General features: G+C 37.4%; 1 protein-coding gene across 1 annotated transcript in view; it reads left to right on the top strand.

Moving 5' to 3' along the window:
- HDAC9 (histone deacetylase 9) overlaps positions 1–11,537 on the top strand; it is a 573,266-nt gene extending 561,729 nt beyond the window's left edge. The window contains 1 exon segment of the mRNA XM_078150730.1: positions 5,513–11,537. Coding sequence (XP_078006856.1) covers positions 5,513–5,552 — 40 coding nt within the window. The 3' untranslated portion in view covers positions 5,553–11,537.
- Positions 11,538–16,544: the final 5,007 nt, after the last annotated feature.

The raw sequence follows: 16,544 nt of genomic DNA on the forward strand, positions 1-16,544 counted from the left end.
TGACAGCAACAACAATTGTAGAATTGTTTTGCAGAAAGGCATAGGGTGATAGGTTAAGAGGTGGAAAGACCTGATAGGCTCAAGTTATCTAACCCAAAACCCTCATTTTATACATGAAGAAATTGAGGGCCAAGGAAGTAAAGGGTCTTGCCGAAGGTCATAGGGGTGATATGACCTGAATCAAGAACTGAGAACCAGTTCTTATTACTCCAATTCCATTGCTCTTTTTGACTCTGGAAGAAGCCAAGACTGATAAAATTGAAAAAGAAAAACACAGCCAAGGGAGCCAGACAACTTCCTTGGGCATTCAGAGGTCATAACCTTTGGGGAGTGAAAAGGAATGATAGAATGAGGAGAGATGTTGGGAAACCTTGGAACATGTAATCAGAGATGGAAATAATGAAAAATCCAAAAACTTTGAAATGGCAAACATAGGAAAGGTTGGGTAGATCTGGTGAGAGAGCTCTAGGAACTTTCAATTTTCCTTTTCTCTTTCTTTCTTAAGTTGATCTTTGTGGAGAGTGAAATAACAATCTCACTCTGATAATGATTCTACAGAGTTGTAAGGGTCAAAGGAGAAAAGGACTATGATAAGGGGATTTGGAAACCTTATGGTACTAGGCAAATGTGAGGGGCTTTTGTTTGTTTTGAATATAACACTTAGAGGTTTACAAAATATTTTTCTCAAAACAGTCCTTTGAGGTAGATATCACTCACCCCATTTGCAGAGGAGGAAAATCTCTAAGTGTCACAGAGACAGCTAACAAATGTAATGACTGTCCTCCAAACCCCATTCTTTTCCAGCCATAAATCTTGTATTTCTTTGCTCAGGGAATCAAGAGACTAGTATTGTGTTTGAACTATTGTCATGGGTTTGTGCCTGTGGCCAATATTGGTACTCTCTCATGCTAAAATTGCTTTTCCAGTATGCCTCATCCACTACCCAAAACCTCCCTACTGCCACTATCTCCTTGACAACAAATACTAGATAATGACTCCAGACAGCTATGGGCCAGGTAGGGGGGAGAGAAATCTGATACATTCTTTGTAGGGTGTCTCCCACATTAAGGATCTCTAAGGCTTCAAAGATTGTCTCTGAAAGACCCAACTTTTCCTTCCCCAAATCTCCAGAAAAAATTCAGATATTGATTCATTGCAGCTAGAGAAGAAAATGAGAAGTCAAAAGAAGAATTGGGGAAAGGGGCAGTGGGAGGGGGGGAAAACTGTGCCAAGCCTAAAATGAATGGAACTGAGATCCAGATGGGGTTAGTTCTATTTCTCCAGAGGACAATTAGGTCAAGTAGCCTAATTAGGTCAGGTTGATGAACACTAAAATCCCAATTTTGGAGGAGGCTAAGGTAGCTTTATATCCTAGCCCTAGGGATACGCCAGCAGCAAAGGAAGGGGAGTCAGGAAGTGAGTGATGAGGAATATAAGGGGGAAAAGGCTAAAATAACAAATATTCTAACTCAATCAAAGGTCCAGAGCAATATATATATATATATATATATATATATATATATATATATATTATATATATATATATATATATATATATATATATATATATATATATATATATATATATATATATATATATGTATCTCAAGATAGAATATCCTAAAACTAGAATGAAGTGTGAAGACTAAATCCTCAGACAGTTACAAAACTTTCTTAACAAATAAAATAAGTAGTTAGAAGAAAAATAATGTCTGGGACAAATTATTGACTTAAAAATGAAAGGGACAAAGTAAATTTAAAAACCATTTAATCAATAAACATTTATTAAGCAGCTACTGTGTGCCAGGCACTAAGCTGGCACTGGTAACAAATTTAGAAAATAATAACACTATTACATGACAGGCACTGTGCTAAGCACTTTATAGATATTATCTCATTTGATTCTTACAACAACCCTGTGAGGTAGGTGATTTTTATTACTGTTGAGTTAAATGAGGCAAACAATGTCATATACCATGACAAATGTCACACCTCTACTAGGTGAGGTCAGATTTGAATTCAGGTCTTCCAGGTTCAATGCAATGTGTCACCTAGCTGCCTAAAATAAAACAATTCTTATTCTTAAGCTTCCATTCTCTCCAGGGAGACAAAATGTACACATATAATTATATACAGTTAATGTATATGAAATGAATACCTATAAGGTAGTTAGGTTGGGAGGACGTCTGTAGCTGGTGGTGGGGTAAGGATCAGTATAGCCTTTTTATAGAAGGTGGTGTTTGAGGTGTGTCTTAAAGGAAGAGATAGATTCTGTAAGATGGAAGGTAGAATGGAGTGAGAGACAACAAATGAGGGAAATGACAGCACAGAGGCAAAATATATGAAATGAAGTGTGATGTGTGAGGACTGGAGTTTGCTCAGAAATAAGCAGCAGTAAGACAAGAATAAAGGGATTTGAAAACAGAGGACAATGTCCTTCCAAATTTATTAACTTTAGGTCAAGATTGGGAAGGGAAGAAAATGAATTAAAAGCAGGAGTAACGGCTTGAGAACTTTATGAATCTCATTTTATCTAGTGCTATACAATATCTCTGTAAGGTGGATAGAATTATTAAACTCATTTTATGGATGTGAAAACTGAGGCTTTGAGGTAAAAAGACTGCCTGACTCCAAATTTCATGTTTTATCCACCATGCTACCTAGCCAACTCAATGAGATCCTTAATCTCATCCATGTGGGCATTCCCTATAATAAGAAAGGTCATCTCTTAGTCATTCCTTTCTATCCTGGGTGTTTGAGTGTTTCTTATCCATGTCCCTCCATAAGTTCACCATGTGCAGAATTCCACATTTCTAATGAGTTGTAGCCTGCTCACACCTACCATTTGCTTCCCAATTGCCAATGAAAATGAAAAAAAAAACACAAGACCTTACATAACCCACAGTTCCCAATGCACAAGCTACTTATTTATAAAATATACTTCTGATTGTCCTAAATTACAAGCTTCTATTCCAGGTATAATACACAGTTTTATAAAGATGGATCCTCAATACAACAATATTCATTAAAAATGTCTTTGGACTTCCAGTTCTTAGCCTTACTTCTCTGCAAATACTTAGAAGTCTTAAATAATATATTTTCTAAATTCCATATGCAATATTTATGGAGCTTTTAAATGAGGATATGTAATGTGCATCCTCATCCTATTATGGATTTAGTCCTAGAAAAGCACCTGTGAAAATGTATGCCAGAAAATATGGGAAAAATACGTATGTTTATTAAACCCACCCACCAGTAGTGGTATATAAATCCATTTGGGGCTCTAATAATTTCCTTTCCCATCATAAGATTTAGAGCCCAGAGGGACCTTTGGGAACATGTGCTCCCTCTCAGTCTTGCTCTATCCTACCTTTCCAGACTAGTACCCACTACTCACCTTCGTAGTTTTTTTTCTTTTGGTCCAGTGCAATAGGCCTTTTTTACTGTCCTGTCTACGCATTACATCTCCCATCTTTGTACATGCATGTGCAAAATCCCAAGCCTGCTATTCAATTGCTTCTCATCTCAGCCTCTTAGAATCCTTAACTTCCTTACAAAATCCACTTGGGCACCACCTTTTCTCAGCCCTCCTCTTAAATGCTCATCCCCTACCAAGACTCCTGACTTTGAAACTACTTTATATTTGTTTTGTCCATACTTTGTATTCATTTGAATGTGTACATGTTTCACCCAACAAAAATCAGCTCCATAGGAGCAAAGATAGTTTTATTTTGGTCTTTATCTTACTAATACCAAGTAAAATAGTAGTAGAATGTAGTAGGCTCAAAATTAGTGCTTGCTAATTAATTCATAGTCCAATGCTCTCATTTTCCAGATGAAGAAATAAAGTCTCAGAGAATTTTGTTGATTATGCTAATGTCACACAGGCAAGGTCATTGTACCATATATCTAGAGCTAGAAGGACTTTAGAGATAATCCTGTCCAACCTCCTAATTTTACAGGGGTGAGGGTAAACAGGCTGGGAAAAGTTAACTAATGTATCCAAGGGTCACATAATTAGTAAAGTAAAGAGCTAAGATTCAAAACCAAAAATTTGGTCTGTGCTATATTTATTTTAAATGAGGTATATATCTATCTATACACGTATATGGACATATGTGTATACATGTGTGTGTGTGCGTATGGTTTTTTTTGCGTGTATAATTGTCCTTAAAAGAAGTAGCATGAAACAGTATGCTGGATTTGGAATAAAAGAACATAGGTTCAAATTATATTTTTTTTCATTTACCAGCTATATAACAGTGAGCAAGATGCCTAACATGTCTTAACTTCAGTTTCTTCATCTGTAAAAAAGGCAGAAGGACTCAGATGGCCTCTGAGGTTTCTTCTTCCTCTAAATCTATGAGTCTAAGATTCTAGGATCCCATAAAAAATTGACCATTAGTACTGCCAATAATAATTATTCCATTTGATATGTCAATTTTTAATTTAAAATAATCCCAAGCTACAAAGATCCTGCCATTATTTGGGGGTGTGTTCTAAACCCCCAATTTTTTTTAAAAAGATAATGTGCAAGATGAATTGAACAGAATGTGTAAGTTGGGCTAAAAGGCTGAACAGTAGTTTATTCTGGATAAGGGGTTGTGTGTGTTTGTAGCTATGTGTGTGGGCATATGTGTGTGTGAGAGTTCATGCATACATGTGTGTTTTCTTATTTTTTTCTCCTTTTTCTGTGCACATGTCAGCATTTCAGTTTATCAGGGGAATGCATGCACAACATTTTTAAGGAAGCATCTGCAGAGGCCTGGAGAAAGTTGCTTTTCTTTGCCGCAGTTTCTATGTCTCTTACAAAGTAGTCTTTGAAGCCCTTCCCCCACACATACACCACCTCTCCTCTAAAGCGTTAGTATATGAAAGTCAGATCTTGGCTTGAAAATCTGAAGCAGTTGGGTTTGGTTTTGTCTGAGTGGCTGAGACCCAGAATGATGCCTACTAACACCAGATAATCACCAGAGATGATTTCTCATCCAAACCTGGGTGCTTTGCAGTGATTTGCTAATCAAATTCAGAATTTGATTTGAAGGGCCGCAGGCAGTCTGCCAATCCAGTTATGAAAAAACAGAAGCAAAAGGCCTCATGTGAGGAACCCCCAGTCACAGATTGGGTGAGCTGCTCTGATCTTTCGAATCAGTTGCCCAAGAAAATCTTGTGAATGAATATCCCTCGAGTAGGATACTATCATTATTTTTTTTCATTAACATCTTTGACTTTTTAAGATAGAAACCATGAGCTTTTCTGAAGCGAGAGTTATAAAATATTCTGACATGTTTTAATATAAACAGGAATGTTTGCCGTGATTGCCGAGATCGAGAATGTTTTTCCACTTGACATGTGTTTATACTTCCTAGGAAAGAAACTCTATTTATGGATAGCTGAATAGCACAAATAAACATCAGAGAGAGCTGAAAAATCAGTTTTGATTATGCATGAAAATCTACCATGTCATTGTGTACTCCTCGGCCCTCTTCTGATTGCCTGTTTATTTTTACAGACCTGCTGGCGAGCCCATGGATGAAGACCCAGCCCTGTGAAGTGCCAAGTTCCCCCCTCCCCCGGTATTTCCTGTGTGTGACATCATTGTGTATCTCCCCACCCCCACCCCCAACCAAGCACCCTCAGACATGTCCTGTCTGCTGCCTGGGTGGCACAGATTGAATGGAACATAAACACTGGGCACAGAGCACACACAGCAGCTTCACTTGTCCTCTGGATGGACTTGAAAGGGCCTGAAAGACTCCTTCAATGTAACCACTCTGATTCTAAAGTTACAGGCAATGATACTGGGGAGGGACGGTCTCCAACATGTGGGCTCTGAATGTGCTATGCGACCCACTGGCACACAAGAAATTGGCCCTGGACTAGTCCTATCCACATTATAGGGACGGGGATAGCCAGGGAGATCCAGGGGAAAGCCCTGAGAATGTTCTTTCAGACATGTTCAATTGGTTTCGATAGGCTAATTTTTTTCACATGGTTTTAAATTGTGTACAGGATTTGTTTTCAGCTCTGAGCAAACAAGATAACATATTGTACCTTTGTTTTTACACCCTCACAAATTCTAGCAAGTGAGAGGTCAAAATTTAAGAGAAATGGGATGAGGGCATTTTTAGCGTGAAAGTCTCAGTCCCTAAGGCAGCCGGTGTGTGGTAGGGCACAATTTGGAACTCTTTCGATTATGCATGAAAATGAAAATGTTTTTTTTGAGAATGCAATCTCTGTTTCACTACATCCCGCTCAAAGCTCTCACAGATGGGAAGGCTCTGGTTTCTTTGTTGACTGGAAGCCTCTTCCCTTTTATTAAGAATCCCCCATTCTTTGAATAACAGTCCTCTTGAGCCTTAGGTCCACAGGGACTCACATTTCCTCTGAAAAGGGAATAACTTTTCTAAGATGCCCATACTTTGCTCCAAAAGTTTTGCAGAGGCCACATATTTATGGATACTTGAGTTTTCCCCATATGAGCACCTCTGTGGCTCAGGCATTTCTTGGCATCCATTTAGTTAGGTTACATTTCCAGTTTAAGGTAATTACTGGGCTCAATTATATTGTTTTCATGTGTGAGAACCCACAGGTTGAGCATTGCTGATGAAACTTGGGAGGATTTAGATGAGTATTTTTTTTGATCCATGAATTATGTTGTTATTTAAGAAATAGCATTAGCTACTTGATTTCATGTTGGTTAATATTAACTGAGAGCTGTGCCTTTAACCAGCAATGGACCCTTGACCTTTCCACATGTTGCCTTATGGTCAGAAGGTTTAAAGAAAAAAAAAATTGGAACTTTATTTTCTGAGTTAAAAATCAACTCATATTGCAATATGGAGTTTATTTTTTTTTTCAGTATTCTATTTTCATGTGCAGTTCAATCACCTAAAACGTCAGAGGTGGAATATTACCATCTAGGATTCTTCTTGCAGTATTTAATACCTAGCACTGCTTTAGAAACCTATTGGTGTTCATTTTTTTTAATATATTTTCCTAACTGAAAGGATATATTAAAGTAATAAGTGAAGATTGTCATGCTTTTATTCAGAAATCTAAAAGGAACCTTAATTTAAACAAGGTTTGAGGGAAGGCCATGCTCTCAAAGATATGCAGCAATGTGGTTTGAGTTAGAGAGGGCTCAAACCTGTAAATCAAAGATGAAAGGTTTCACTCAAGGAGAATTATATGACTCTCTTTTGTTATAGTCAGACTCTATTTTTCATGTGTTGATTTTTTTTTCTTAGGATTACTATTTTAATTTTGAAGTCTTTTATTACATATGCAAAAATTGCCAGATACTTGGTTTAACATCTTAGAAATCTGAGCAACCCTTTGAAATGGGTAATCTGAAAGAGAAGGTAGCTCTGCATTAGGTAAAAATAGACTTATGTTTGGGGAAGGAGAAGGTTAATATTGATTCATCACTTTGATTACATTTCTGTAAATTTCCTCCCACGTTTTCACAGAAAACTCATGACACCGTTCTTATTCATCAGTTGTGTTTGTTTCCTGGTTATCACTTCAAGAAACATATTTTTAGAGACTTGGACTGCAAGGCCTGTGACTTGAAAAGATATTTTTCCTGTCAAATCGTTTAGCAATTTTACAACCTATTTTAATTAGAAACATAACTGTATTGCTTTAAAATTAACTCGAAAATACAAAATTTTGTGTGCTCTTTTCTGTCCCCACCAGACCTTGTATTTTTTAATGAGAATGGAGAAGAAACAAGTTTTGGCAACCTCCTGTAAATTAACTGAAGTTTGTGGATTGCTGCTGCATTACTGTATATTGGCAGGTCCAAGCCTCAGCCATCAAACTCATGGTGCATTCCTAGATGAATCATCCATTTGCCTTGTGAGGGGGCATGCATTGGCTCAGAGTTGGGGTCTGTGCAATTCAGGGGCAAGCAGAGAAACTCTGCAGAAGATTAATCATGGCTGAATGTGTTTCTGAGCCCAGAGCACCACTATGTTTTAATTATGCCATTAAAGGAATGGTTGCCCCGAGGGATGGAATAGAGGCTTTTGGAGAATATCAACACTTCTGAAACACACCAGACATGGTGGAGAGGCCATTTCCCTTGCTGATGTGTTCTTCACACAATCATATCATCATTGTTATTACTGTTAAGAGTTTCTCAAAGGAGACTACTCCGAGCACTCTGTCTTCATATAAACTTGTCTTCTCTTGTTTTATCAATGATCTGCCTCATTCTGATGAACTCTACTGGATATGTGTGAGAAAATGCCTGTATACACACACACACACACACACACACATGAACACACAAGGAGGAAAAAAAAATGAAGTTTTCTAAATTGGCAGAAAGGAGTTAGAGGATAAAGCACTTAATTTTTTAACAAGAAGATGCACTAAAGTGCTCAGATAATGGGAGCAAGAAGAAAAGGTCTCCTGTTGTCAAATACTTAAACAAAATCAACTTTTTCCAAAAATTCTAGGCCTTTTCAATATGAATATCACATCAAAGGGCATAGTGCAGACAAATGCATTTGATGGAAAAATAGTAAATGCTTCTTTGTTCACAGTGGAGCTTGAGTGTATGTGTGAGTGTGAATTTGAAATGATATGGTTCATTCAAAGATGAGAAAAATAGTTTCAGATGGATATTTTAATGGATTTGCATCAAATAACAGGAGAAAATGAGCCCTGGCACTATAGGCTCAGTGAATACAGATTTAAAGCTAAAAGAGACCTTAGAGGTTATATAGTCTAACCCTCCTTCCATCTTTTTAGAGCAAGAAACTGAGGCCCAGAGGTCAAAGAATATGTACAAAGTCATACAGGTAAGAAAATGCAAATGAAAGATTCCACCCTAGGGTTGCTGAAACCAAGTGGAGCTATGCTGCTACTGTTCCACCTGGCAGATTTTTGTAAAGAATTATAGGTTACACTTCTAATATTCAGGAGCTGAAATCAAGCTCTCAATTTGTCTCTTCCACACACATATTCTCATTCACATCTCTGTTATATCTAACACATGATGAACTTTGGATTTTACCTTCATATCATCCAGTGCCTGGGAACTAGAGGGGATTTGAGGAGCTCAAAAAATGCTAGTTTGCTGAATGAATGGACTTGAAATGAGGATGCCTTTGGACATGAAGAACTCAGGGCCACATGGAAGATGTGCTCTTGCTAGGACCTTCTAACCACCTCCCTACAAGCATAGCACTGCTTTCTTTCCAAAAGTCAATCATAAAGACTTGTAAACTGACTTGGTTTCTTTACAGTATCCATATAGAACTAGAAGCAAGAATGCTCACAGAAAAAAACCTCCTGGGGCAGAATTTCTCTCTATTGGCCCTCTAGTACCTGTGGCTTCTCTAGCATTGGTACTTAAGAATTTTTTAGAAATTTGTTGTATATTTCTTGCTGATTTCCCTTTGAAAATTTCCACTCAAGTTGTTATTATTTGAGCAATATTAGATTTCTACTAACCTCAAATAAGACAACCCAAAAGGTAACTAGTGGAAAGGGGATTCTCTTGAAGTTCAGAAGCCATCCTTCTGTAGATGGCCTTGTCATTGTCCCAGAGAGTCTCATATCTCTTTACATTCCTCTGCTGCCTAAAGAATGAAATCACTCAGCCTGCAGAGAATGTGGGTGAAAAGTGGGAGGGGGAGCAAGAGGAGGAACACACCTGTTGAATAGTTTTCATACAGAAGGTATTTTCATATCCCAAAGAAATGGAAACCAGATGAGCTGTCCTGCCTATTTGAGAAATGAAGGGCTCTTATTGTCATTATTATCAATAGTGTCATAATCATCAGATGACTATGGAGTTCCCCTGAGGGACAATGATCCCTGGTGAGGAGATCATTCTTGTTTCCATCTGTCTTTCTGAAGAATGGTATTGTCCCCATCATTGTCTTCACCTTTGCCTGCAATACAATAAAATCAATTGATGGAGTATCAGGCCCTGTGTTGGATGCTGGGGATAAAAAGACAAAAAAGAAATAGTACCTGCCCTCGAGGAGCTTATTTAACTTCCATTGACCATAATTGCTCATCAAACTGGAATGAATGAAAAACACTGAAATGTAGTTCCCACCAGACAAGAGTTTACAATTTCAGTGATCAGATGTAAAGGTGAAGCAGGTCCCCCTTAGTGAGACAGAACGGGGACAGAATCAAAAGACAGGGACCAGAGATGGTTCTGGAGATTTTATTGAGATAGAGAGAGCTCAAATATGGACTCCCTCTACCAATTTAGGAAGGTACATCCTTGGCAATTTATAGTCTAATAGAGTTGCCTACAGTCTTGAGAAGTTAAGTGGGACTTATTCTGGGACCCATTTATTAATATGTAATTGTATAAGAGTTTTTGCGACAAAGTATAAAAAGAAATACTTGAACTCACCATTATAGGAGCTGAAAATTTATGGTGTGATACTACATTAATAGATGCCTATGTAAATAAAAAGCAATAAGTTAAAATACTAATGAATACACAAATAGAAAGGGAGCTGACATGACATTTAGAATGAGGGTCTTCAGATTTTTATTCAATGCATATTACTATGAATAAAGAAGAGTAGAAACTTACAACAAGGGGAATATTTTTACTTGAGACCACAGGTGGATCTATAGAGTAAATATAGATATATATGTGGGACACAGAGAGAGAGAGAGACAGAGGCAGAGACATACAGACGACATATGGGATAGTGGTTATAAAGCAGTCTCAAAGCTGGGAAGTTCAAGCTCCTTCTTTGACATCAATGGTTGTATGTCCCTAAGAAAATCATTTAACATTTTAGTGCTCTGGACAATTCTCTAAGACAATTAGTTTTAAAGAAAGTGATAACTTTTATTGGAGGAAGGGTTTTCCTTATCTGAGAGTAACCTGTATAAGTTAAATCAAAGACCCTATGCTCTAACTTAATCAAAGGGCAAAACAATTGTTATTACTATCACAATAGCATAGTGCCTGGCACATAATAGGTACTTAATAAATGTTTCTTGACCAATGGTCATGATTTAAAGCTCTAGACCAGGTTTGGCAACCTGTACGCCAGTGGGGTCTCTGGCTCAGTGGCCCAATTAAAGTGTCTTCTCTGTCTTGCTGTTCACTCTGTTTCTGTAATGAAGCCATTTTATTATCCTTGAAACACCATTGGATTAGGCCTTGGTCTGTTCTTGACAGATGCTGAGAAAAAAAGTGCATTTCCAAGCCTTTTCTGAAGACTCTGCAGCCATGAGCTTGGCCCAGATGTGCAGAATTAGTTTGGAATCAAGAATTGATACATATACAGTCAAATTAATATGGCTGAACACACTTCTGGCTTATTATTCCTGTCTGTGATACATTATTGTATCTGTAAGCATCCACTGCAAAATTCACGGTGTGCTCCCAAATATTGCTGAGAATTGGTAGTTAGTCTGTAGAGTACAGTCAAGTGTATCCTCGGCATAAGTTATTTTTAAAAATTCTTTTTGTCGTGTATTTTGTATCATCATTTGACTCCACTGTTGTCCTAGTGTGAATAAAATCAATTTGAAATGAAGCTATTGTTCTACTCTATTTGTTTTTATTTTGTTTTATTCTGAACTTAAGAAATAAAAGAAGAATTTCCATAACAGTAGAATAGGAAAAATGATTTCACATCAAACTGCATATCTATTATGTGCAATTTGCTATTCCTTTTAAATATATAATAAATTTACCATGTAACTTTCTTTTTTTTTTCCCTTTTTTCTTTCCCTGCCCACCTGCCCTGGAGATGGCTACCATTATACACACACACACATATATATTTCTATACATTTTTTTATCAATTCTTTCTCTGGATGAAGACTGTATCTTCCTTCATAGGTCTTTTGTAGTTAATTTGGGTATTTGTAATAATCAAAATGACTTAGTCACTCAAAGTTCTTAAAACAATATTACTGTTACTATATACAATATTGTCTGGGTTCTGTCCATTTTGCTTTTCATTATTTTATGGAAATCTTTCCATGTTTTTTTAAGGTCATCAAGCTCATCATTTTTTATAGGGGGGTAGTATTGCATTATCATCATATACCACGACATGTTTAGCCATTCTCCAATCAACATTCCCCAATTATTTCTTAATTGGGGAATGGCTAAACAAGTTCTACTCTATCTGCGTCTCCATCCACAGTGCTAAGCACTGCAACTGCTTAATGTATCTTTATTAAGTGAATGGAAAGAACGCTTATGACTGTAACATAGTTTTTGTCATCAATAGAAATAAAAGCCCATCTTAGGGCAGCTAGGTGCTACAGTGGGTAGAGTACTGCTCCTTGAGTCATGAAGACCTGAGTTTGAATTTGGCTTCATACAATTACTAGCTGTGTGACCCTTGGACCAGTCATTTAGCATCTATTTGCCTCAGTTTCCTCAACTGTAAAATAGAGATAATAATAGCAATTGCCTCCAAGGGATGTTATGTAAGGATTAAATGCTTTTTGTAATGTTCTTAACACAGTGCTTTGTACATAGCAGGCATTCTTTAAATGTTAGTTATTCTATTTATTTTAAAAATTCAATTCTATTCATTAGTACATGAATTTATAAAGAACCTGCTATTTCTTCAGTTTAGGAAAGTCCCCCACCCCATAGCATCCCCATCAAAATAGCCCCCAATTCAATGATGATGTATTAGGTAAATCCTAGGTAATGACCTCTAGCACAGAGAAGTTGAGTTCTGTCCAAAATTCACTCTGATGCTTAGCACCTGTGTCACCCTGGGCAACTCTGATAAACTAGGATGCAATAATTTAGGATGGCTTTGTGGGTAGCAGTCAATCTGCACCTAGAAACACAGCTATTCACTGTGCTGCTTTTAAGTATGTGAATTTTGGATGGTCACCCATCCATGGATGGAACACTTGCTTGTTGCCTGGTTCTCATGAAGAATCATTCCCAACTTTCAAGTCACATCCCACATTCTCAATGGTCTTACTAGTTTTCACCTTGGAAACTCAAATTGTGTGGTAAACTGAGTCAAGTCAAATCAACAAACATTTATTAATGACTACTATGTTTTGGATGCTATATAAGCATCTTGGAATACAAAGAAAGGTAGAAAAATAAAAACCTACTTAGGAACTTCCAAAGCTAAAAATGACTTAGACCTGATGCTCATTTTTGGCCTTCTATCATATTTACAATTTACTTTGATTTAGACAATATTGCTGTCTTCTTCTATGACTAACCAAAGCTGTTGTCCACTGGAAATTATATTTTCCAATGGTGGAACATTGTGGGATAAGAAGAGATATTGTAAACTTCATGGAATAGAATGTGTGGGTTTTAGTTTCTGTTCACAATTAACTTAGCTGTTTGGAAGATATTAAAGGCAAATGAAGAAGGAGGAAGGGAATGTAGGAATGCAAAGCTGGAGATCCAGTCATTTGGAGAAGGCAAGGGATGACCAGCAGAAAATGTAAGTGTTCCCCTGATAACCTCATAGACTCTCAAGTTGTGGAAGAAGGTGCCTATGTTGAGTGAGCCCCCCTCCTCCCCCATGGGTGATTGAGACCCTCTAGTCTGATTTACACTTGAACAAAAAAAAATCTACAAAATATACAGCAATTGGAAATCCAACTTTTGCTTGAAAATCTTTTGGTAGTAGAGAGGGATCCACAACTCTTCAAGGCAGCCTATTCCATGGTTTAGCAATCTAATTGTTAGGTAATATTGCCTTACCTCACAGTTATGTTTTTCCCTTTGTAACTTCAACTCTTTGCTCTTGGATCTCTCTTTGGGGGCCAAGAAGGACAAGGATATTTCCTTTTCTACATAACGATCCTTCAGCTCTTTGAAGGGAGTATGCCTGTCTTCCCCAGTTCCTTCAACAAATAATCACATGGAATCAACTCAAGGTCTTTCATCTTCCTCATTGTTCTTCCCTGGACATTTTTCAGCTTAACAACATTCTTTCTCAAATAGCTAGAACTGAAGACGAGATTAAATATATGACATCACTTACTAGCTTTGTGACCCTGGGCAAGTCGTCACTTAACCCCAATTACCTTGCTAAAAACAAAATCAAAACCAAAACATATGATGTAACTAGAGCACTAGATGGAGGAATTATCACCCCTTGGTCCTGGACCCTATGCCTCTCCATACTTCTCTGGTGCATCCCAATATTACTTTAGCTCAGTATAGTACAGCATCAGACACATAGCAGGTGCTTAATAAATACTTTTGATTATTTGACTGCTATACCACATAGGAGACTCATATTAAACTTGAAGTCAACTGACCCCACCAACCCCTACCTTTAGATCTTTTTTTTAATGGAAACTACTACTTAGCCACACCTCCATATTGTACTTGTGAAGTCTTTCTTTTTATTCCAAGTATAACAGTTTGCATTTATTCACATTATATTTCATCTTATTACATTCAGCTCATGTGTTGACCTGACAAGATCTTCTGGGATCCTGATCCTGGCAACCAGTATATTAACTAACACTCCCAGCTCTATGTCATCTACAAATTCAAAACGTGTGTTATTTATGTCTTTACTCAAGGCATTTATAAAAATGTCTATGAACTAGAGACCTCTTTGAACTCTGGCATAAAAGTATTAGGTACTAGGGATTGGGTCTGTCCATTCAACTACTTCCAAATCTACCCAATTGTATAATTATCTTTAGCCCACATCTCTTCAACATTCCCCAAAGATGTTAAAGAGAGATTTAACTAGAATCTAAGTGAGCTATATCTTTGGCATTTTGTTGACTTTTCTTTAGACTTACGTAGTTAGTGAACAACAGGGCTGGCCATGGCACACACTGCTCAAGGATCTTTAGCGATGTCTTTTCACTTTTTGGGTGAACACAATCTCATGTATTCAATATTTAAAAGCATTTAAATCCCTTCCCAATCTGCTTCCAACTAATTGTTTAGAATGGATTTGGCATTACCTTCCCTCCCCCCTCTATTTTCTAGTCTGACTACCTTACTTAATGTTCCCTGTACAAAACATTTTATCTTCTGCCTCTGGGTCTTTGCGTAGGCCCCAGCACAGAGGATACTCTCCCTTATCAGTTCTACATTTTAGAATCACTGGCTTTCTTTAAGGTTTTGTTCAAGGACTTCTGGAGGGCTGGATAGAGCCAAGTTAAGGAAGTACGACAGCCAAACTCCCTCAAAATTCTTCTCCAAACAACTTTAAAATCATGCCTCAAGTTGAATTCCGGATCAGCAAAGCCAACCAAAGGTCAAACTGAGATGTCTTTCCAGTCCAAGACAATTTAGGATATAAGAAGGAAAGGTCTGTGATCCTGGGGTGGGGGCTGGCCTAGAGATCACATGGCAGCAAAACCAGTTGTGGGCCTTGGAGGGTATGACAGCAGCAGCAGCAGCAGTTTTGGGAGCACTCAAGCAAAAGATATTAAGAGGATCAGGCAAATGGTTAAAAAAAAGGTTAAGGGGCCCCTTATGCTAGTACTAGGTATGAGACCAGGCACAACTCCATTGCCTGTACATACTTCTGAGTCACAGGTCCAGAAAGAGAGTAGCTCTTGTGGCTGGAGGGTATCAGGAAGAGGAGCAATATCACTTTTTTCACAACAGGATAGAGAACCTGAGCAATATCTCTTGCTGTTGAAAGGGATCAGGAGCCCTTTCTGGGGAAAAACAGAACACAAACTAGAAGAGCAGTGACCATTATCTTTTTCCCATATCACACTACCCTGGAAGCACTGAAAACTAGTTTAGAAAACAGCAATGTGAAAAAGCCTGAAGTTTGGGACAGTGACTCACTCCCAGGTCAAAAGAGCCCAGCTTTAACATAAAGTTCAAAGTCAAGAAATAGGCGGGAAAAATGAGCAACCCCACCAAAACATATAAATAAATAAATAAATGAATAAAGGAGCCTGAACATAAAAGGCTACTATGGTGACAGTGAAGATCAAACACAACTCATAAGACAACAATATCAAAAGAGCTACAAGGAAATCTGAAAGAAAAAATTTGAATTGGACATAAGCCTGATAAGAATTTCTGTAAGGGCTAAAAACTGATTTTAATGATCAAATAAGGTCAATGGAGGGAAATTGAGAAAAGAAATAAGAGCAATGAAAGAAAATTTTTAGAAAGATAATTGTTGTTGTTATTTGTCCTTTGTTTTGGAAGACCAATGACATCCTAAGAGTGATATCTTGATTTAGTAATGAATTGAGTTTAAGTGAGACAAATTGTAAAAATTCATCCATTTCACTTTCTTTTAATTTTTTTTCTTCTTTTTTATTAATTGATTTATTCATTTTTAGTTTTCAACATTCACTTTCACAAGATTTTGAGTTCCAAATTTCCTCCCCCTCTCTCCCTTCCCCTCACCCAGTGGTATGCATTCTGAATACCCCTTCGCCCAATCTGTTCTTTCTATCATACCCTCCCCATATTCCTTTCCCCTTCTATTTTCCCCTACGGCAGGATCAATTTCTACACCCCATTGCCTGTATATCTTATTTCTCAGTTTCATGTAAAAACTTTTTTTTTAACAATTGTTTTTAAAACCTTAAGTTCTGGC

This window comes from Phascolarctos cinereus, unplaced genomic scaffold, assembly GCF_003287225.1.
Source record: "Phascolarctos cinereus isolate Bilbo 61053 unplaced genomic scaffold, phaCin_HiC Scaffold_1;HRSCAF=81, whole genome shotgun sequence".
Classification (NCBI taxonomy): Eukaryota; Metazoa; Chordata; class Mammalia; order Diprotodontia; family Phascolarctidae; genus Phascolarctos; species Phascolarctos cinereus.